Source organism: Pelmatolapia mariae, linkage group LG1 (assembly GCF_036321145.2).
Source record: "Pelmatolapia mariae isolate MD_Pm_ZW linkage group LG1, Pm_UMD_F_2, whole genome shotgun sequence".
In the NCBI taxonomy this organism is placed as follows: domain Eukaryota; kingdom Metazoa; phylum Chordata; class Actinopteri; order Cichliformes; family Cichlidae; genus Pelmatolapia; species Pelmatolapia mariae.
Window position 1 is genome coordinate 19,596,083 of NC_086227.1, and position 23,697 is coordinate 19,619,779.

A 23,697-nucleotide genomic window follows, 5' to 3' on the forward strand; every position below is an offset into this window, starting at 1 on the left:
TCAGTGCGTTTACTTAAAGTACGGCACGAGGTGATGCCTACAGCATAACAGTTCACTATCTGGCTCTTCTGCAACATAACCACTCTTAAAGTTTACGCTGCGTGTGTTTTAAAAGTTACATTGTGTCTTTTTTCATGGATCAATGCCTAAACATTTGTCCCAGACAAAATAGCATGTTTACATTGGTCCCAGCCGGGGACAAATTAGCCAAAAAACAAACAAAACACAAAATAACTCAAGTCCAGCTGCACCAACAACCTCCCGGCTGCTGCCTTCAACAGACATCCCTCTCATCCTATACAAAGACAGCTTAGACCTGCTCTCAAAAGGGCTGAGACGGGACTTTGAATCAAGAGCTAATCAAAGACCCATCTGTAGGTGTGTTTGGGATTTTGGTCTCCTTTGAGGTTCTCAAAAGATCGCAGAGCTGCTGCGTACTCAGACAGCAGAAAGGCAGGACCCACCCTCCACTCATCACTCTTTGCCATGTGCAGATCTCAAAATGACCTTCAGTGAGACCAAGAGTGGGCGAGTGGGCGTCCACAACGCCCAGCATTTGTGCAAAACAGGCTGTATGCAATGACAAACATGTGTAAACGCATCTGCATGTACAAATATCTATTCTATCATGTGACCACATCTGTTTTGAACAATGTCCAGTCTTCATGGATATTCCTAAAAATATTTTGGGAGTTTTTATTTGTTCACACTTGTTAGGGGACAACAAAAGCTGTGTGAAATCTTCATAGAAGTGTATCTGCAAAAACCTGGATAAATAATTAATAAACTCATGGTGCAACTCTGTGTCAAAGACACAAGACGACACAAGGGCTGATATATTAATCACTTGCCATATAAGCCCCAGTTCTTCAAAAAGGATGGAGAGCTTAAGACACATGACAAAAACATCATCAGGACTCTTTTTCTCTCTTTAGCACTTGCTTGTCTAATTGCATTTCCCTCCTTCAGTGATGTAAATGGAGATGTGTAATCATCAAAGCAAAACAGAGGCTGTTCTTGGCCCGCTGTGGAACTCTAATTAATACAACCTCCTCCATCCAAACGTAATTTCCATTTATTTCAGTCCGTCTACTCAAAACACAGCCGTCTAAAAAGCCAGAGGGATGGCTGTTTCTCTAAACTGCATCTCTTTTCTTGTGGTACATTCAAAGAAGTAAGCAGGGATGACTGAAGGCCAAACACACAGAATGAGGCCAACATTTAGTGTAGAGAAGGAAAGTTAAGGCCAACTCCTCGCTGGATTAACGTGTATTCATTTTCAAGTAGTTAGATATCAGTTAAATGACTGATTATATTACATAGTGATTTAATGAAAATCCATAAATGCTAGGTATGACAAGTCAAGTCTTGTAGTCATTACTTAAACACTTTTCACTAAATTCTGGAAACAAATGCAGCCAGATATAGTTTCCTTTCTCTTCCCAGTGCCACAACATGACCTTTCGCACCCAATGGAAAGAGGTTTCCCTTTCAGTCTTATGACAGAGACATATTCTCCCCAAACTGTTATTTTATTTTGCAGATCTACCAAAACAAACTGAAAAGCAGCTTGAACTAAGATTAGGCTAGATAAAAGGCTTTACTCCTATTCACTCTAATATCCTTAGTAACAACTGAGTGGAAGTTAAATGCTTATAATAAATCACACTAACCCAATGGCACACTAGCAGTGCACAGTATTGTGCAATAACACCAGTGACCTCCGAGACATGAGGCCAACACACCCACATATGTAACGCTATTCCAGAAACAATGCACCGCAACATTTTATTACAGTTGATCATCAACTGAGGAATTCTGTGGAATGTGACAAATACTGGTGTGGCATAGGAATCCAGCACTACTCATTAGTGGGAGTTAACATGTGGCTATTGATGCTGGACTGCAAATAACGTTAAGAGCACAGCTAACAGCAGGAATACAGGAACGCTAGCACAGTCAAACAGAAGGTATAAGTTTTATTATTGACAGTGGAAAATGGAATTCTTAAAAAAATGTTTGGGGGTTTTTTTGGCTCTGTTTCTTGAATTTGAAAAGAAGACCCTTGGTTTTGAGAAGTAAGTGTGAACAGTTATCCAAAGCTGAAACATAACCTTCCCATTAGGGATCGTTTCTGGTATGAGTTTTGAATACAAAAATATTAATTAAGTTACAAAATTGTATCCTGTTTTTTTTAGCTGTTTTTTGTCCAAAATGTATGTTTTGTGTTGTTGTTTTTTTTACCTCCGCATGATAGGATTAATGGGTGATAAGGCACCTAAGAAGGTTTTTGTTGAATAACAACCTTTTAAGAAGAATGTACTTTCAAGTACCAGGCATGAAACTGATAAAACGTGTTAGCTGTTGCGATTAGACACTACTGAACAAACAGGAAAAACATGCAAAGCCAAAGATGACTACAGCCACAAAGAACTCTTTAAGTAATAAACAGTAACGAGTCCCCTGCAAACTACGTCAGATTAAACTAGCATGTCGCAACTGTACCAAAACTACGTGAGGGTGATCTTCCAAGAAAAGTCAAGCAGTTTCCAGTAAAAATCTAACAGTATTTTTGTTTTAAATACCCATCCCTGCTTCCCACAACTAGAAAGTGTTGAATTACACCAATTCATCAAACTGAGCCATGAACTGGAGAATTGTTCAACAGCATCAACTGGAAACTGTACCAACAACTACATAGATGATGACACAGGAGGCTAACTGACTAGTCTGAAAACAAGAAAACACAACAAAAGTGTGGCTAACGTTTGCAGTGCTAGCAAGTCTACACACCCGCTTTCTTTAAAATGGTCATCTGTGTTTATCTTGCATTTCATTCTGCCACAGCCTGTACACAGCCCATTTTCATCTTCTAGATGACAATATAATACAAAACATCTATCCTACTTTCCAACTTGCTGATCTAAAATGTTAAGGCACTGGCATGCAGAGAGAGGGGCGGTTATGTAAAACTGTAGCTCTAACAAGGAAAATATGAATAATACTGGCGTGGCATGACAGTTTGGCCACACCAGCTTTTATCCACTGGTGCCAACTATCAAAGGTAATAAGCTTGATCATCAAGTGAAATGATCAACCAACCTGCCCTTACTACGTGTAATGGTCAGGCAACTGTGGTTCTTCAGCTCCCGCCTTCATCAGTGTTACTAAACCTATAGTCATTCCATAATAGTAGTGGATGTGGGCTATTGTTGCTTAACTACTAATGCTAACACTTTTTCGAGACAGCACAGAAAAGCTTTTATTCACAAACATATAAAGAAAATGTTAACTGGTTTAATTAAGTTAGCAATCATGTTACAGCTAAACAAAAGATATTTTCTACCCTTTTTGGTCTATCTGAGTTTAATCAGTGAAACTGGCTGCTTGTGATCTAGCAGAGTGCTAAAAGTAACCAGCTGAAACTGCCATCTTGATGGTAGTTTCACTTTAAACAGACAGTCCTACCTGCTGTAGTAAAAGTCAGCGTTTCAGCACAGATTCCCCAAGAGACAGAGAACAACTGAAGACTGAAGAGCTAATTTTACACCAATCAGCATATTAACCACAGCGGGCTCATTACCAGCCTCAAGTATCACTCAGTAGTGAGTTGTATGAGAAGGTGTGACTACAGCCATAAGATACAGTACAGCATGTCGTCATCAGCTCGCATGAGGGAGGAGGTTTCGTCTGACTGGAACAACCGCCCAAACCTGAATCTCACTACTTGTGATAGACAAACACAGCACATTCCTAACTCGTCAAAGTGAGGAAAAAACTAATAAACAGTAAAACCCTAAAAGACAAAAGACTACACAATAGATTTTGGGAGGTGTTTTAGAGCCAACATGAGGTCTAATCTACTTAAATTCTCTTTCCAGAATTTCTTTATTTAGACATGAGTAAAATACAAGTGGTTTATAAAACAGCACAATCACATGTGTGTAACTGTTTTGCTAATAAACGCCTGGTATACATCATACCATCAGTACACAGCTTACATTTTATACAAACTAGGAAATTATCAAGGCTTAGCAGATATTTAGACAGATGAATGGATAATTACACACAGCAGGGACCTGAGAGGCATGCTATGGGACGTCCCAGTACAATCAACTTAATTTAGAGTTAGACCACCTACAATAAGATTGCTTCTTACTTATGGAAAGCGGTGTTTTCATCATCTTCGCAGCAATACTGACAGTTTTGCGGGCGTTTCCTAAAAGTGTAGTGTTAAATCCCCCCCCCAAACTCAATGTACTTTGTGGTCTGATCTATTCTTGGGTCTCTGAAATGTAAAGAAAGGAAGATCCCGTAGCAGAATTCCTGCCTCAGAGGCTCACTTACTTTTCATATCCATGGGGATTTCCTGCCACCCTTTTAATAAAATGAGGACTAAAAATCAACAGGTAGCTCAGCTGAGACATGGTATAAAAACCACCAGGCGATTTAACACTGACAATCAATAAAAGACAGATTATTTTTAATCTAGCTCACTAGAAACTGCATAGTTGCTTGCAGGCTGTGTTACAAGGTGTGGATTTCAAAACACCCTCTGAGCCACACACACACACACACACACAGATGAAAACACCACCACCACTAAGCATCCTTCACTACCACAAGCCTACTGATATTCTACAAACTTATAATCAGCTGATTGGCTGGAAAACTCACCTTTGTTTGTATTTTGGCCTGTGCTAGCCTTCCAGTATATCATACGCGTTACATAAGCCAGCAGCATAATGTCCACACAAGATTTTTTTTTTTCCCTGCCAGGTACCCACCTTATTTGAAGCTCTGGAGGTCATTTCCCCCGCTATTCCGGTTGAAAAGTGGCAGGTTAAAAGTTGTCCCTGTCTCTGTTTTGATAATCACTTGGCTGAGTGCGCTATTTTCCCTCCAGTCCAGTTCACTTTTCGCCCAGCTGCCGCCACGCCGGGCTACGTTGTTATTTTATTTGATCCAGGACGACGGGAAACGCCACGAATAGCCGTATGGAAAGTCTAAAGTTCATTATCTTATCTTCGCCACCAGAATCGTTAGTCCACTCGGGTACAAAGTCATGGAAGAAGTGTGGGTTGTGGGGATGGAGAAGAAAAGGAAAATACGACCCAAACAAGACCTCCTTACTTTGGTATTTCCGTCGCTAACCTCTGGATGAAAAGTTGGAAAGAGTAGGCATCACCAGGACGGTGTGCAGCAATGGCAGGCTGAGTAAACCTTTCCCTGCTCTCCGCTCACTGAGCAACGGCCGTGTCGTCTCTGTACGGAGCGGACCATTGCGCCTAAGTAGGGGTGTGAGTTCAGGGGGGAAACAGAGGCATCGCGCATTTACTTTATTTATGACCATCCTATCATCATTTTCCTGTTAAACGTTACTCATCCATATATTATTACCTCATCGTGTTTTTGTTTTTATTCTTGTTCTGAATCTACTTTTACCGCTGCCGATAAAGTGCACACCCCCACTATCGCTTGGAATTAACAGTCCGGGATACAATGAGAAGAAGCGACGCCGCTGTCCCTGCTGATGCTGAATGCTCACTTTCCTTGTGTGACGAAGGGAATGGTTTATTACACAAGGACTACAGCAGCCTTTCAAATCTTAATTTTGTAGGAGAGGGAAATCGCAGCTTGTACTCTGTTTATAAATACACCTTTTGGGCCTTTTTGTTTAGAGAAGTGAAATTCACCGCATATCGGCGTGGAAAAAAAATAGGCCACGGGATGCCTGCCCTTAGAGCAAAACAACGTGAGCAGAATATCTAAAGTTAGTTGCATAAGGAATGATCGAGACTCTGTCCCCTGTCCTTTGTGTTTGTGTGGGTCGTATTGGGGCAGTTAGCTTGGCAGATTACAAAATGAGTCGATAAACTAAATAGGGAGACCGTATTTAAAAGCACGTATAGGCACAGCCGGTGTTTGCGGTTGATAAGTCACCTCACAGGAAACCCCCAAAGCCAATGCAGTGAAATTTCTATGACTTCCTAAACCAGAACCCGCCCTCAGGATGCAACAATCTCAGTTTGCACTGTTTCACAGTTTACTTCTCTTTCCAGCAAACAATGGCCTTTGAAATATTAAAATAGGCTAGAGGAGAAGAGATGACGAAGCAGTGGCACACAACTAAGTTTTCAGTGTCCAGCCATACGGTGAACGTGAAGAGGAGCATATGAACACAAAGACACACCCTGTCTTTTTCCAAACAAACCGAGCAATCTCATCCCCCAATCTAGCTCCTCTAATGATCACTTCCTCTGTGCCTCAAACGTGGAGGAGGGTTTGGAGACAGTGTAGGTGGTCTAAGGAGTTAATTCCACCAGATCTAATCCAACAAGGAAAAAAAAATACCACCAAGCAGAAGTGTCAGGTTATATATTGAAGGCTGCAAGTAAATGGTCACCACTGGAAAAGGCTAGGTCAAGTTGAGAAGAGGATCAACACAGACAAAGAACTCTAAAACCTGCAGCCATAATTAACACAGGGACACACATGACCACTTTTAAAATATATTAAATGAAAAGATTCCTGGTAACGTTTTTACAACAGTCTTGCAAAAGTGCATGCACAAAACAGGCAAAGAAACATTTAAACCAGGGCCATACGTACTAGTATGGATGCAAGTCGCTCGCTCCTCCTGAAGCTCCTTAAACGCCTGTCAGGATCCATCAGGGCAGACAGCAGGATGTTTAACATGGTTACTCAGGTGTCAACTAACAATAATTTGAAATCAAAATAGCCAATTTGAAAAAAAAATACAACTAACCACCTTTAAAAATGGCACTAAAATGACAAAAAAACCAGAAGTAATTCCTCTGCTGCTCGCATCTCACTCTCATCAGCAGCTGTGATGGTACCTCAGATGTTCTTACAGAGAGGATCGGGACATTAGTGACACGTGTGATCAAAGCTATCTTTGTCCTCTATGCTTGCATCCCTGATCCCATCTCTATTTTTTCTCACTCTCACAAATACACACACACACACACAAGCACGGAGATGTAGCTCTTTTTGGACAACAGGCAGCTTCAAAGCTCAGGTGCGCTCATGGAAGAGCAGGCACATGGAAAACAAAAGCGAACATGCAGACCTGCATTCGGCTGGAGCACATCACAAGGTTCACTCAACCCTGCTGCTCCTGCAGCGAAAAGCCTAATGTAGAGTGAAACCGCTTAATGTGCACCGCACACCCCAAAAATGTAAAACCGGATGTAGATGCGCCTGCAAACATCGAGGCACTGAATTACACTATGATGAATAAAGAAGAATGCAATGTTTGATCCATACCAGTTGTTTAACACGGGAGAAAGCTCCTAAGCAGATGTTGACTCCCTGTTTTCATCTGTCCTGAGTTAGGAGTCTCTGAGAGGCCATCTGATCCCTCCTGCTCTCTGTTGACTCAAGGCTGCTCTGCAGATCCAGCACAGGTTTCTTTGTTTCTTTATGCTAATAGAAACCTTCTGGACAGACAAGAGCAACCGAAGTTCTCTATGTCACACAAGTGAAGTATAGCTAATCCTCAGCTTTGACAATAATAAAACTGTTAATATGCAGGTATCATATTTTTTTTTTATTATTATACACAACTGTGTGTGTTGCTTTTTCAGTGAGATTTTGCAGTGAGATTAGTTTACAATCCAATCAGTTGCAGTTTTATACTTTAAATATACTTTTCAACTGGATTTTATGAAAGAAGAAGAAAAAAAGTACAAGGGGAAGGGGTGTGGTATGAATCGTTAATGATCAGCATATAATGTCACATTTCCGGTAAGAGGTCAATTGTTTTTAACCAGATTAGTATCATATGACAGGATTAGTAGGCATCTCACCAACGCACCCCTGACCTTCTAGATCAATATTGCTCAGGGTTTGTGAGGACTTAAGCTTTGTGTGGAGTTCAGGATTGTGGGATCTGATTTCAGTGTTTAGTGAAACAAGAAGTTATTCAATGAATTCTCTTCTTAACCAAATACTTTGGCCTAGGTTCATTTCTGTCATTCATATAGAAAAAAGTTCAAAGTGTCTGTTCATTACACATTTAGATTGCGTGTCATATGTTGTAGGAAATTTTAGGTGAAAATAACATAAAAGTATTTGCTGTTCTCTCAGTTTTCCTCCTACCTTGGCCTGCTTTTAGTGTGTTTGTGTAAAATGTGTGTGTGTGTGTGTGTGAGAGAGAGAGAGACAGAGGAAGAGAGAGGTGTTATTCCTGCACTAACTGCTCTCATCATTCAAGGTTTCAGCCAGTAGCAACAAAATGAAGTGCAATGTAGCCTTTGTGTACTCAAGTAGGACAAGAAGACAAAGTACACATGCCATTGAGTGCAAGACGTGCAACAAACACACACACACATACACACATAGACACCGTGAATCTAGAAGTACAGAGTTAAACTAGAGGAAATTTAAGGATAGGAATTTTAAATAAATTCTTATCCTTCAATTGTAGTCAAAACCTAATGATGCTGTGTGTCCACCAGACCCATGGGCACACGCTCACACATGTGGGCTCAAGAATTCAAGAAACATGGATTTAACATGTCATAAAAAAATACTTTGATCTCCAAGGTCAAATTTATTGATCCATAAAACCATGAAAATCAAAAACAGACATTGCACTATGCAGATAATTCAAAACACTGGGTAAAAAAAACAATAGTATAACAAACTGCCCAAAGCCTTTCATTATCTGAGCTGATATCTCACCACATGTCAGAAAAGGGTTCTCGCAGAGGACACACAGGGCCGAGGAGTTCACGCTCATAGCCTCTAAACCTGTTGACGCGACCAGTCATGCGGCCCTTCTTTCGTGAGTCATCAATCAAGCCCGATTACATACAGCACACATTATTTTGGAGGAGCTTTGCACAGATAAACCGAACCGAGAATGGCATTACTTTTAAAAGCAGCTGGCTTGTCGTCCCTGACATTGTCAGTTATATATATATTTTTATCCAAATCATTCACAACCACAGTCGAAGTTAGCGTGCGCGAGAACAGTCTGAAGTGCTGTTATTTTGAGCGACACTTAGTTCCACTTCTTCTTGTGATGAAGGGAAGAAAAAAAAGAAGCTTTTGGAGTACTAAATTTACCATGGTGGGTCAGTGGCTGATAATAGTGAAGCTGGCTCCTTTTAATCTTCTGAAAACATTTACTCCGAGAGGCAGCCTGTGATCAACCAACCAAGAAAGTTTTCCTCTTTCTCTCTTCTCATCAGACAGGAGCTGCTGTGCCTTTTATAGCTGGAGAGCAGAAGCGGTGCTGCAGTGAACCTGGCTGAACTTCCCTCTGCTTCTCGGTGAATACCTGAAGTACAGCAGCTCAGCAAGGGACGGCCAAAGTTAAGCCTCATTGCAGGTCTATCAAATAACTATTCAGCAGGGTGATAAGATTTTCTTCCCCTCAAAAACCTAAATACAGACTGTCAGATCACTATTTCTGTGTAGTGTGTGGGCCACACCCGTTAACACTTGCGTGCTTTACAAATCTGTTACTGAAACTAAGCCATTACGTCTTGCTTTACATCCACGTGACAGCCCCACTGTTTGCTGCAGAATGAGACAATAAATTGAAAACATGTCAAATCTCAAGCTGCAACTCTCTCAGCTCAATCTAGTGTGTGTGTTTGTGTCTCAGTGTGTGTATCTGTGTGTGATTTCCCGGTAAATACCTCATGAACAACAATTCAAGCTTTTCCTTTCATTGTTGCTCTGGCATACAATGCAAATGCAACTTCAAGCAGCACTTTGTTGCTACCCAGTCCAATTTGTTTGTTAAGATAAATGGATTATAGTGCGCCTGTGCCAAGCCAGTGTGGCCTCCAAATCATTACGCAGATACAAAGTGCCGAGTGTTTTTCCAAAATTTCATACCACAATCCATGCAGGCTGATAATAAAATAAAGCAACTTGTACAAAAGAAAAAAAAATAGGGAAAAGAGCAAGTAAGAAAAAAATCACAGAAGCGTGTCAAATAACTTTCACCTTGGCTGCAGCTGTATGTGATTTTTATCACCCACTTACACACTAAGGCGCACTAGGTTACAGCTTGGTGCATGAAATCTGCTGACATGGTATAAGAGTTTTCCAAGCTCCTTGGTTACGGGAGATAAAAGAAACTCAAAATTACGTTAAGGGAGTGAGAATAGGTACAGAAAAAATACATAAATTCAAAGAAAACATGCATGAGTCTGTAAAATGGAAACTTTCGGTGGTCTTTTATAACAGTGGAGCTGCAGAGAGAAAGTGCTTAAAAAGGGAAAACTCTGAGTTAACAGTGCATTAGTGCAGTGAACTACTGAAAATCCTCACATTACATACACATTGGGGACCGTGAATGGCCTTAATATTTGCCACTGCAAGCCCTAAAACCACCGGAGCTGCACTGTTGATTAGTCCGGGAATTCTGGAAGCAATTCCCGCAAACAGTTTGATGAAGTTGTCAAGTATGGCCGATGTTTACCTGTGCTCAAGGTCAAAGAATGAATGTGTCACAATATTTTGCACGCTTAGCTTCCTCAGCCCACATAATTTGTTACCATGACAAGAGGACATTCACCTTTCCTTCAGCCAGAGTTCTTCCAGAAGGCGCATGTCAGCTGGAGGTTACACCGCAAACCATTATGTCAATGTAGTAAATTCCTCTTTTAAGGCTTTACCGGGTCTAAATTACAAAAATAAAACAGCCAAACAGTGGCACTGGTGTCAGAGACGTGCTATTAGTTCAATTTTAGCCTCGCAGAAAAATACAGCAATTATCCCATACTGTTTCTGCATATCACCACAGACCACAGGGTTAAGGGGTGTAATAAAAGGAGCAGTTAAACTGTCCGCCATCAATTCCAATAAAGGCTCACCTTAGGCTATAATAACAGTCCAGAAACACAATGTGTACTGTGCAAATTTCCTGAAGTTTATTTTCTTTATCATCATAAATCACAACACAAATAGAAATACATTCAAATCAAGAAGTATTAAGATAATGAGACTTTTTCCTTTGCTCGTGCATTATTCCACCAAGCTGGATATGAAACAATACAACAGCTATATTATTACAATATATCTGTAATTCATCCTAACAATTTTAGGTGAAGCAGGGCAGAACATCATATGTCATCATATGAGTCTGCAGTCAGCAGGCATCAACACACAGCTGGTTACTTTCCTGGTGACCTTCTTCATCCTGAAGCCAGCTTCACTTTATGTTTTTTTCAGAAATGTATTATTTTGTGTATTGAAACCTAACAGCTGAGAATTGTTACATGTGGCCATAAAAGGTCTGCGTTTGCTTTGAATATATAATGTATCTGAACCGCTCCATTGCCTGTCTAAACAGGAGCATGACTTCAGCACTGTTCAGCTAGCGTCACTACTTTGACTTTGCACTTTTATGTCAGAACCAGTGCGTTTCTATTCAGCCAAATTAAAGAAAAATGCAGTACTCTCCTAACATTTTCAGCGTGCCAATAACCGTTGGCTACAGATCAGAAGTGATGCCAAGCGAGGGATGTCTTGCTCTCCAAAAGGCAGTGACTTTGCGTGCGTGCAAATGTCAGCGTGTCAACATATGTCGGAGGCCACGCATGTGTTGAATCTCCGTCTTAATAAATAGGCAGCTTTGGAGACAAGACCTCCAAATCTGCCCCACTTAAACTGAGAGTCAGGATTATGTCTTGGTAAGTCCAACAGCTGCAGCTCAAGTTACTGTGTTGACAGCGGGCAGCAGGCACCAAAATGCCATTTGACACATACTCTAAGTGGCATGTAATTGATTTTCAAGGAAGAGTGAAGACTTACAAGACTAACAGAGGGGGCAACTGCACATTTCAGGCTGTGTGAACACAACTAACCTCTGTTAGAAAGAAGATTTACTTTGCTGCTATCCAACAGTCGCTCATGTAAACCTGCAACTCAATACCGATGCTTTAGAAAACATAAAAACAAGTCAGTAAGTCAGTATTTTTAAAACAAAGAAGTAAATAAAGGCTTTTAAGGACCAGGTTTTAGGCCTTTAGTGTCATTGCACTGTTTGTCTCTATGTGTTTATGTATTTGTGTATAAGACACAGTTAAATGGAATGGATCCACTCACTCCATCTAACTGTTTAACTTTTCTGGCTGACCAAAAGAAAAGAAATTCTATATGCTGCCATGCAAGTTACACCACTGTTTGTGGTGATCAACATGTTGCATCCATATAAAGTTCCCTTACAACGATAGATACAGTATCTAGAAAAAGGAACAAGCTGCTATGAGAGCACTCTGTTCTGAAATTGTCACTTTTAATCACAGGAACAGATACAGAGTTAGAGAAACATCAGTATTTGATAATTACTTTCTTTCTGAGCAATGTGAAACTGCCATAACTGATAAGAGACTAGTTCATTTTCTCACAGAACAGTAAGTCTTTAACATTTGTTTTGTCTGACTAACCATGACCCCCCCCCCTCCAAATCTTTAATTCATTGTCACATACAACAAAAAAAATATCAAACTAGCCAATCACATGCCAGCATCTCAATGCATTTAGACATGTACACATTGTCAAGACGACCTGCTGAAGTTCAAAGCGAGCAAGGTGATTTAAGTTATTTTGAATGTGGTTAATGGTGCCAGATGGGCTGGTATGAGCATTTCAGAAGTATTTCAGAAATTGCTGGGAAAATCCAAACCAGCCATCTCTAGGGTTTACAGAGAATCGTCTAAAAAAGCGAAAATATCCAGCAAGTGGCAATCCTCTGGGCAAAAAAATGCCTTGTTTATGCCAGAGGTCAGAGGGGAATGTTCCAGACTGCTTTGAGCTGATAGGAAGGCAACAGTAACTCAAATACTCACTAGTTACAACCAGGGTATGCAGAAGAGCATCAGTGAATGCACAACAAGTCAAATCTTGAAGAAGATGGGCTGAAACAACAGAAGACCACACCAGGTGCCACTTTTATCAGCTAAGGGCAGAAAGCTGAGGGTGTAATTCACAGAGGCTCGCCAAAATAAGGCAGTAAAAGAGTCGAAAAATGTTGCGTGGTCTGATGAGTGTTGATTTCTGCTGTGACGTTTAGATGGAAGGGTCAGAATTTGGCATAAACAACATGAAAGCATGGATCCCTAACAGGAGATTCACATCATGGATGTGCAGCTAACAAATCTCCAGCAACTGTGTGATGCTTCCATCTGTCATGTCAATATGGAAGAAAATTCAGCGACTTATTGAGTCAATACCATGAAGAGTTACTGTAAGACAAGCTCTGAAGCCAAAAGCAGGTCTGACCTCATACTAGGAGGTGTAACCACTACAGTATAGTTTAATTTCCAGCTAATTATGTCAGTAAAGTATTTGTACATTTTTACAGAGTATCATAACTGAGAAAAAGTCTTCCTTTATTATGCTGACAGGACAAAATCATGAGGAGATCCCATGTTTTAGAGGAAGGAAACTGATAAAGGAAAGGCAAGACACTGAAAGGAGAGAAAAAATAATTTGTTAGGAGGCCTATGAAGTGAAAAAGAGCAAAGGAAAGCTAAAACAGGAAAAAGTAACAGGAAAAGAAAGAAATTAAAAGTGAAGACTAAGTTTATTACAGAAAAGGGGAAAGTAGTGAGAGCTGATGAGTAGAGAACAGTGGGTGGGGTAACACAAACAAAGATTGGGCCAAGCTACACAACAGTGCGAAACAAAATTATGATGAATGAGGACATGTCTCAAGTTCAGTGAGCTCGGCAATGGCCTGAATAAAGGGCGTGCAGCTCACCCCCAGTCGGTGACTCTTCCCATGGTACTGCCTGTTACTGTTACATTCCAGCAGTATGAAGCTGCTCACACTGGGCAAAGAAGTGGTAACAGCAGGAGCTTCCAGAGAAACAGGCACAGGCAGGAGAGGCCGAGATGTGCCTGTCAGACAAAAGCGGCTGTAATTCAGTAAAAAAAAAAAAAAAACATTGAATTAACTTCAAAAGCAAAATAAGTGGTTAGTTGCTGCGCGGTAAATGTGATTTAATGGTTCACTGATAACGAGGTAAATGTGTTTCTCCTTGTGACTGGCAGATAATACCGAGGGGAACATCAAATCTGAGTTCCATTTGCGAAAAAATAACGTTTGTGCTCCTTTTTTTAGCGTCGATTAAGCGTTTTCAAAGGCGAATGTGATACGGCAGATTAGGAGAATGAGAAGCGAACTGAGCAGCTTGCTGTGTATTCGCTCTCCTTATCGACACACATCACTTCAGCGAGAGTCTCAGCAGAGACAAAGGGCATTCAGCTGGACTTGAAAATGACTAAATATAGTCTGTGTGTGTTTGATAAGTGTTCTGACCTGTGATAACCAAAATCTCTCTGAACTCAACTGAATCATGCCCCTCCACTGCCACTTAACCCTTCCCATCCTAAGCTTATGACATCATACTGCTCCTCCAGTGAAAGGACCGTGCTACAAGAAGACACGATGGTCCAATGGAGGACGGAGAGCGGTGGAGGATGGGTACCAAAGCTAGCACGCCAGCCAGAGAGGCGGATGGAGACACGGCAGCCACAGGGGCCGCTTCTAGCCTGGTGGTGATGAGATGCGATGGGACCCGACCCTGCAGAAGCCCCAGCCAGTGTGTTAGCTGACTAATCCTCTAGCCGTCCAGTGCCAGGATCCAGACTCATCAGCTTTGGTGTTCCCTTGTCAGACTCATTTTTATAACGTCCCACTGGTCAATTCTAACCTCTAATGCCCAACACAACAGCCCCTAATGCCAAGTGATTATGGAGTGCTGTTTTAGCACATTTGTTGCCTGAAAAGAAAGAAAGAGCCACAAGGCAATGGCCCTGGCTCTCTGTTTAGAGGACGAGCCTGATGAACTCAGCACAAAGGGGGCTGACCAAAAAAAGCTGTTCTAAGCCACCTTTCTGATGGTGGACGCTGTGGGGCCTGAGCTGGGTCAGGACTGAGTTGGGTGGCGGGCAGGGATTTACAATATCCTATCCTCCAGTATATAGCCAGTTCCTGTGAGCTCATTGAACGCACACATCCGGATCCACCGGGCAAACAGAGTATTTGCATATATTTGATTTTAAAGTCTGTAGTGACACGTGGATGGATGCCAACCTGGAAAGCGGATATGTACATTTTTGTAAACAACAGGAGTGTAACAGCAAACTTAGTGGTTCTGAACCATTTGACATGTCCTGCAATCCATATGACACCTGTGGAAACTGTCATAGTCTAAGAGGTGAAAGTGTGCAAGCTCAACCTGGAGCGTTCTGGTTTTTCCCTCAAATATCGCCCCTTCAAAAGCAGAAAAATGTTCACACACAATTTTATTAATCCTTTACAATAAAAATAAAGCTCTGATTATATTTTTAGTGAATTTTGTAACTAATTAGCAGTGGCCCACAATTCTAAAATGACTGAGCTATTGAAGCATACCAGTGGCATGAGCTGGGAATACATTAGCCCTCATAAAAATGTGCACGCCAGCTATTTTTTCCCTGATCACCCACTGTATGTGAATGAATCTGTTAGTGAATCTGAATCATTTCTAAATCGAAAGGCTTGTGCTTTTCAACCTGCATACTGCCAGGCCCACATTTCTCCATTTTTGGAGCATTTATCACAAGTTTGAGGGGTGAAAGTGGAGAAGCTGTGGTACAAGAGAAGCCGGGCAGCTAAAAGCAAAAAAGCATGATAACTTTACAGCTGAAGAACGCAAAACAATCCAAATGTCCGAGGAGGAAGCCACAAAATGAACACATTTCCAAAGTGTTACAATAGCTGCACTTTTTTGCAGTACAGTGAATGTCCTGGCACACACACTGTGGCATCATAAATGATGCCAAAGCTTTTATTGGAGTAGGAAAAACACAAATTTTTGAGTTTTACTTAATTTTGTTTATGCTGATGTCTTGGAAAACTGGAAAATAATGAACCTATTCTTATTCTTATTCTTGTTTTTATTATTATTGGGGGGTGTTTAACTGTTTTAAGATTCTCTGAAGCACTTCTAAATTTTTTCACATAACATCCCAGATTTGTGCGTGACTCATTCGTCGGCGTGGTCTAAGCACAGATTTGTGTGAATGAAGCCCATTGTTTCTAATGTTGTATGACCCCCTTAAACTCTCAAAATACACAAAATGAACTTACCCTTTTTTTAAGAGTCACATGAGAGAATTTTGGAATATAATACATTTTTTTGTGCCACATTCTAAAATAGAAGAAAGAAATTTTTAAAAAATGGCGGCGTGTGTACATTGTTGTTGCGTTTGCTGCACCACCAACAGGGAATGTAGGCTTGCGTAGAGTTGTTATCTGCCTCTGTTTGCTTACAGCTCTTTATCACCTGGGGCCTCCCTCAGCTGAACTAGTGCCACTGGCCTAACCATGTGACATGTACAGTAAACAGCATATGGAAGCAGCACTGCCAGGATAACAACACCAGGGATCACTGAGTTAAAAAAAAAAAAACACCTACAAAACACCACAGCCTCACTTTACCAAGCAGACAAGCCAGCTGAGTTTTGCTTTCATAGATCTGACAGGTTTTACAAATCTGAAAGATAGTATTATAATTACCTGCCTATTACACATTATATTAAGTCTTGAGCCAACCCCATTTCATTATGTTGCACTAGGAAAATGAGAAACAGGTGGCGCAATTTATTGAAACAGGTGCAAATAAACAGCAATTCTACCACTCTTGAAAGTCAGTATTTGCTATGACCACCTTCTACACAGCATGAGCTTTCTTAGGCAAACTTTCTTGTAAATCCTTTAAGCAGTCTTCAGGAATAGTTGTCCAGGCTTCTTGAAGGACATTCAAAGCTTCTCTTTGTGCTCCATTGTGGGGGTTTTCTAACCAGGTATTCTTTTACTGTATTAATATAGTGTGTTTGGGATCATTGTCATCCTCAAACAAATACTGTACAGTGGATCAAAATGTGACCAAACATTTTTGAGTTCATAATTCCATGAATTTTAAAAAGATCTCAAACACCACTGGCTAAAATGCAGCCTGAACCTGGGATGCCATCCCTTCACTGAGACCATTTCTGATGAGGCTTCAGTGAACAGCATGTGGATCAACTGAAGGTCCAGATGGATCTCTGAGGTCCTGTGTCAGATCTTTGCTGGATTTTTTCCCCTGTTTCTTAAGGACATGACTTTCAGATACTGTTTATTTGTTGTACATAGTTTTTATAGGGCTGCCACTTCTTCTAATCTCCACTTGTCCACATTGCACAACAAGCTAAGTGGAGGCTTTATAAACAAAAAAAACAAAAAACAAAAAACATGGTTCAGTACAAGAACTGCATGGAAAAACGCAACCAATGTCCAAAGGAAACTTTAAAAGATCTTAAGAAAGCCTGGAGAACTTTTGCTCAAGACCGCTTTAAAAAATGAAAAGGAAGTATGGTTCCTTGGAAACAAAATAAAAAGAAATTAGAGTTTGGCTGATAATTACATGAATTTTGAAGAGATTCTCTAAATCAAAATTCATTAAAAAAATCAAAATTCATATCACATCTCTCTACTGTGAGAGAGACGACACTTTAAATACACCAGTGTCAAAAGAGAATAATTTTAAAATGACGAAGGATTTAAAAACTACTCTAATAGGTGCTACGTGTGACTATTGAAACGTGCGTATCCTTAATCACAGTGTGTGTGAGTGTGAGTGTGTGTGTGTGTGTGTGTGTGTGTGTGTGTGTGTGCGCGCGCGTGTGTGAGGGAACATTATGCAGACCACAGCTACAAGGCTGTGATTAGTTCTGTTGTCATGCTGTTAGTCAGTGTGTAATGTGCAGGGGCAGCAGTCCTGCGGGAAGGTCAGATTGCATGACACATTACAGGACAACAGGATTTTCTACCAGAAAGCATCTGGATCACAGCAGTTAACCTTTGCTTAGATATATAAATGTTAAACTGTAAAAACAGCATGACTTTTTAAATACTTAAAGGAAACATCTCTTCCATTCAGCTTTATTCATCAAATGAATTTAACTTGAATTTAATGTAACTCTGATTTGTTGCATGGTAAGCCTAGTCTTAAATCTATAATAGTAGAACTAGTAAAAGGATGAAAATAATCCTTTTTAATAGGTAGACTATTCAACATTATGCATGCCTAAGATTGAGTGGATTTCACACAGAAATCCATTCAATGAAAGCTCACACTGACACAGTCAACTGTTTAAAGGACTGAACTGCCTGTAAGGAAAAAGTGATAAATAGTTCATTTTTCTCACATGACAAAGGAGAAAAACCGAAGAGCAGCTAAAGCTCAATATGAAACCATCACTGTAAACATTACTAACTTTTTATTTTACTTCCCATGGAGAAATGTGCCCTCTGCATTTACACATAAACTATAGGAGCAGAACCCAGGTTTCAACTCCTCTGCAGAGACCAGAAGGGAATTTTTACACTGTAATATTACACCTAATATGCATGGATTTGGGGTAGAGGGAATCTAGAGTATTTATAGGAAACCAAGGCAAGTAGGGAGAAAGATGTTTGAAACAAGATCTTCTTGTTCTGTGTTCCAAACAAACCGACGCCTCCTCGCTGGTCAAAAACAAAAACCCCAAAACATTTTAATATTACATCCATAAATTTTCTTGCCGTGCCTCTAAACAATAATAGACAGCAAGCTCCACCGTCATTTCTACTCTCGCTTTGTTATGAACCTCTCAGAAAACACTTTGGTTTAACCCGGAATTTCTGATGTCATTGTCATTAATGTTCAAAAGCCCTGTATTTCTTTTATTTCTTTCTCTTCATTTCTAATTTACGACCATCACCAAAGCCCACAACAGAGTTACAAGAGCTGAAAGATGACTGAAATCAGTCAGAGCACAAAATACCAACAAAATAACACTCCCATTAAAACTATACTGCACGCCTTTTTGTAGTTCTTGTTCAAAATATAGTGTTAAACAAGAAAATATCCTTATGTCGTGTTGTACTGAAACATTTACCTTCAAAATAGCACTCTGATCCTCTTTCTCCAGAAGACCAAACGCTTGAATTAATCATACGGATATTCAAACACTCACATGCAAAACATGATGCCTCTGCCTAACCTCCCAAAATATGGCATTTGATTTTAATCTGTCCTCATCATACCATATCAATTCGTTTCTCACGTTCACTCACCACACACATGTGCATATGTCTGCACACGCTCTGACTCCAGCTACGGTTAACCCAGAGGGATGCTTTTGCCCGCGTATGTGCCCCTCCGTATGCACGTGCAGTTTGCGAGCCAGTGCATTTGCCTGCGTGAGTGAATGTGGGGTGATCCTCAACAGCGCACGCTGTGGACTGAGAGCAGAGCCAACCTGGTGTGACATCTATGAAAGCCGTGAGATAATCTACATGACACTGCCACTGATAGGACTGGAGATATTGATTTAAAAAGCCGCAGCTCTAAAATTAGATTCCTATGTGTTCTGATTGGGCCAGAGGCCCGCACCTCTGTGGTAATATGAGCCTATGGGCAGAGCTGTGTGTAGTGCACAAAGCTTTGATGCTGGGAACTCCTACGACTCCAGCGGTCCTGACTGAAATCAGTCTAACAACGCTGAGGCCCTCAAGCCTGACCTCCTGTTCCCTTCCTCCCTCCATCATCTCTCCCTGTGATAACAGAGACATTCCTGAGCTCGTTCCCTGCCTCGCCGCAGGCCTCTCCCTTAATTCCAGTGGAGTGTGTGGAATGTTGGACTGGAGAGTCGAGCAGCGAGGCAGCCAGAGGCGAACAGACGAGAGGAAATGAACAACATTAATAAACTCAGGTCTGTTATGGCTCCTGGTGTTAGAAGCACCTGGATGTCCACGGCAGGATGGACCAGCATAAAAGCACGCACACAAACACAGAAGCACAGAGAACATCTGCTACATGAAATGCAAATCTGGAGCAAACCAATGCATATGTAGCTGTGTTGGTGGATTAACTATGTAAGTGAATCAGAGGGCTGGATTACAGGAAACTGTATGATCCTGTAAAGCAGCGGTCCCCAACCTTTTTTGCGCCACGGACCAGTTTATGCCCGACAATATTTTCACGGACCGGCCTTTAAGGTGTCGCGGATAAATACAACAAAATAAAACTAGTACCGGTACCGAAAAAAAGAAGATTTATTCATAACACACGTGAAAAGACCCAGGAAAACCGAGTTAACGATAAAAACGATAACAAAATAACGCTGAAAACCGATAAAAACCCTGAAAACCATACATTTCACACCTGAGCCTCAACTCTCGCGGCCCGGTACCAAACGGCTCACGGACCGGTACCGGTCCGAGGCCCGGGCATGCAGACCCGACAGATCAGGTCAATAAAATGCTGAAGAAAATTATGACATTTTATTAATCAGTTTAATAAAATTAAACTGCCCCCCCCCAGAACATCTTTTTATTGATATACGGCACTGCTATTGCATATGCTGAAGTTAAAACGTCCACTTCTCAGATCCTTAACCTGAGTCAGTCAAACAGAAAAATCTGCAAAATGAGCAAATTCCAGAAAAGTCAGAGGCTGGTGTGTTAGAGTCTGGCCAATTTTTACACGGTGAAGGTGTGTGTGCGTGCACATCTGTCTGCGTGTGAGCGAATGAGAAAACAAGAAAACAACAGACAGACGCAGAGCAGGGAGAAAAACCCAACTGCTACAGGCCAGGTGAAAAGAGCATGTGGACTAATAAAATAGAGTCTAAAGCGAAAAAAGATCAAAGGCAAAAGAGAAAGACATTTGGCAAATGTTATTGTCTAAAAAAAAAAGGGAGAGAGAGGGAGCTCTCTGTTTTGGATGTTAAAGTCAGAGACAGGAAAGAAAAAAAAAGATGAAGGGCAAAACATCTCAGGAGGAGTGATATACAGCTGCGAAGAGGAGTCCAACTCAGAGCATAAATCTCCTCCATGCTTGTGGAAATCAATTCTCTTCATTGGTTGCTCCTTTATTTATGGATCAAACCATCAGCGGCTATGATGACTAAGTTGCCGTTGCAGGAAGGTGGAGCTCGTCCAGTCGATGGGGGGGGATGAGGGGTCACCAATACATCCATCTGCCTCCACCGGAGAATCAAATGAGCAACAACATTTCATGTTGCACGCTAAATTTGTAACCGGTGCAGGCTGTTAGTCATCAGACTGGGACGATTACTGATCAAAATTTCTTCACAGCCTAAAACTCTTGTCGAGTTTCTCTTTATCTTCAAGAGCACGTCCTTTTGATTTGCTACTGACGGGAGGGGGTGTCAAAGGTAAGTGATGTTACCCCTTCCGAGAAGGTTTGCTCGTGCCAAAGCCTGTGACTGTAAAAGTGCCCATATGCATGAAAGCAAATCTGGCTCCAACTCCGACTGACAAGAACGTAGCTCGTCACAGAAGAAGACACAATCAAAAGGGACAACATCGCAGGGTGTGACGCTAACTGTGACTGCGCCAAACAAACAGAGGGGTTTGTGGTGCCGTGACCTTTTCTAGCACCCGTGCAACACCTCTCCCCCTCCGCCCAGTTTGTCACCATCACACCCTCCCTACCTGTTATTCCTGTCCACCTGCTCGGTGTCTCGTATGCCTGTCAGTCTGCCAGCCTCCATCGGGACTAAGGAGGCTAGCAAGCTTTATTAAAAGAAAACAAGCAGACGATATAACAAAGGATACAGGGATATGAGCACAGCTAATCCACTGGCAACATCACTGAGCCTCAGAGGGAGCGTCCACTGAACAGGAGCCAGAGATATATATACTGTTTGAGGGTGCCTCTTTAAACACTGCTCTTCTGACCATGCAGAGTTTCTGAAACTGTGCACAGTCCAGCTGAACTTCAAGGCTACCAGTGGCACCAGGCACACTGCATTCAGTGTTCAAAAGAAAGCTAGAGAATACTCCATGGCAGGCTTCAAGTGAAGGCGCTGACCCATGGATGATAAAATCCCTGTCAGCTGACTGATCAGTCATCCCTTCCTGCTCTCCCTTCTGCCCCCTCTCTTATTTTTAATAAAATATCTCCAGCTAAGGCTCGACACCACCTCATAAATGTGACCAGCCTTGCCAGGGAGTTCACGTCGCCCCTTACAGTTTCATGAACGAGAACAAGAACAGAACGTCAGAACTTTTATATTTCACTGTTCACACATTCTTCCTCTTCAGTGCAGATGTAATGCTGATTATATTCATGCTAAAGCCAGATTCTGAGTTCATTTTTCAAATACTACTAGATAGCATGTTTAGCAAGAAGCATGTGGTTAATCTGCAGATGAATCTGTGCCCGTGCCCCTCTGTTTCTCCGTTGGTACACAGATCTGTCTCTCTGCTTGGCAGCACGATCCCCAGTAGGTTTTTCTGATATGTCGATTTCAGTTAATCAAGTTTTCTGGCATCTGCTTTGAAGGCTAACCCATGAAGTCACAGAGGGATGCACAATAGCTACAGGCCTAAGTTTATTGCAAATTAAATATACATATTTATCCAATGTAATATTAGTGCGGTTGAATTTGGAGATAGTAGAAATTCACTGCGGAGACTCTCATTATGTCTGTTCATATGTCACTAAAGCAGGCTGTTCGATTCTAACTGTCTTTAGACTAACATGAAAGCTGATGACTTGCTTTTCTGACGTCTTGATCTTTGTCTTTCAATTCATCACAAACTGAATTTCAAAAATATGGTAGAGATATAATTATCTATGTAAGAGTTAAAACTGGTGTGCAGCATATGACATCTATTCACTTATGGGTATATCATGCTGTCCTTTAAAATGGAGACCACTGTTGAGGAGGTCAGTAGTCCCCTCAGCAGCAGGGTTAAGGTGGTTCGTAGTGAAACTCTGCCCTCTGCAGGATTAAAGCCCTCACTGTTTTCCAGACGGGTTGATTGGGGGGGGGAGCTTCGGAGCCTTTTTTAATTCTTTTGGTGCAGCAAAAGCACTTTTAGTGGCCACACAGGTGAATTACAGAACAGTAATGTCGGAGAAAGAGTAACTTGTTACAGCCCACACTAAACAAGCCACTTATGACAACAGGAGGAAGGAGAGGATACCACCCTACAGTCTCTATATTTTTAAAATAAGATTAATCAAATAGAAACAAAGTGCTAAAAACAAAAATTTAAGTGTTACCACATCTTAACTGTAAAAAAAAAAAAATCACTTATCCAATTAAGAGTTGGAGGGGGGCTGGATCCTGGAGAAAAGGTGGGGAACACCCCGGAAGGGTTGCCAGTCTATCACATTTTATTCCTTTCAGTTTACTTAATCGCACATCTTCTACGTGGAAAAAATGAAAAAACAAAAAACAAAAACAAAAATGTAAACAACATGTCATACTAGACGTGACTTTTAACCCCAAAGGCCACCAAGGTCACTCTGCATCCCCGTGCTGCACCAGTCAGTCAGCAAGCAATGCTGATTCATCTTCCTCAAATAAACAGACGTGCACACAGACACACAGAGACACACACAGACACACACAGGCATATTCATATCCCGGTGAGGTGCCTAACAACAATGCCACCATAAAGACTAGTTGCTTGCTCTTCACCTAAACCTTTAACTAAGTCTTAAACTTAAAAACTTAAATTCCAAAAAAGCTGAGTACGTACAAAGTGACTGTTTAAAGATCTTCACAGCCCCACAAACTCAGTATCATAAGAACTTTCACCTGTACCTGTTTTAATTTTTAGGAAAGCAGCAGCAGCTCTGCATGGCTTTTATA

General features: G+C 41.3%; 1 protein-coding gene across 15 annotated transcripts in view; it reads right to left on the bottom strand.

The window, feature by feature from the left end:
- Positions 1–23,697, bottom strand: part of tjp1a (tight junction protein 1a) — a 115,549-nt gene that overhangs the window by 44,786 nt on the left and 47,066 nt on the right. Inside the window, exon 1 of one of the 15 annotated variants that reach the window (XM_063474919.1) lies at positions 19,139–19,162. The exons of 12 other annotated variants lie outside the window; for them this stretch is intronic. In XM_063474919.1, coding sequence (XP_063330989.1) covers positions 19,139–19,153 — 15 coding nt within the window. In that variant the 5' untranslated portion in view covers positions 19,154–19,162. Of the gene's footprint in view, positions 1–4,787; positions 5,243–6,612; positions 6,724–19,138; positions 19,163–23,697 lie in introns of those variants that run through there. 2 more of the 15 variants (XM_063474883.1, XM_063474911.1) reach the window with 2 other exon arrangements.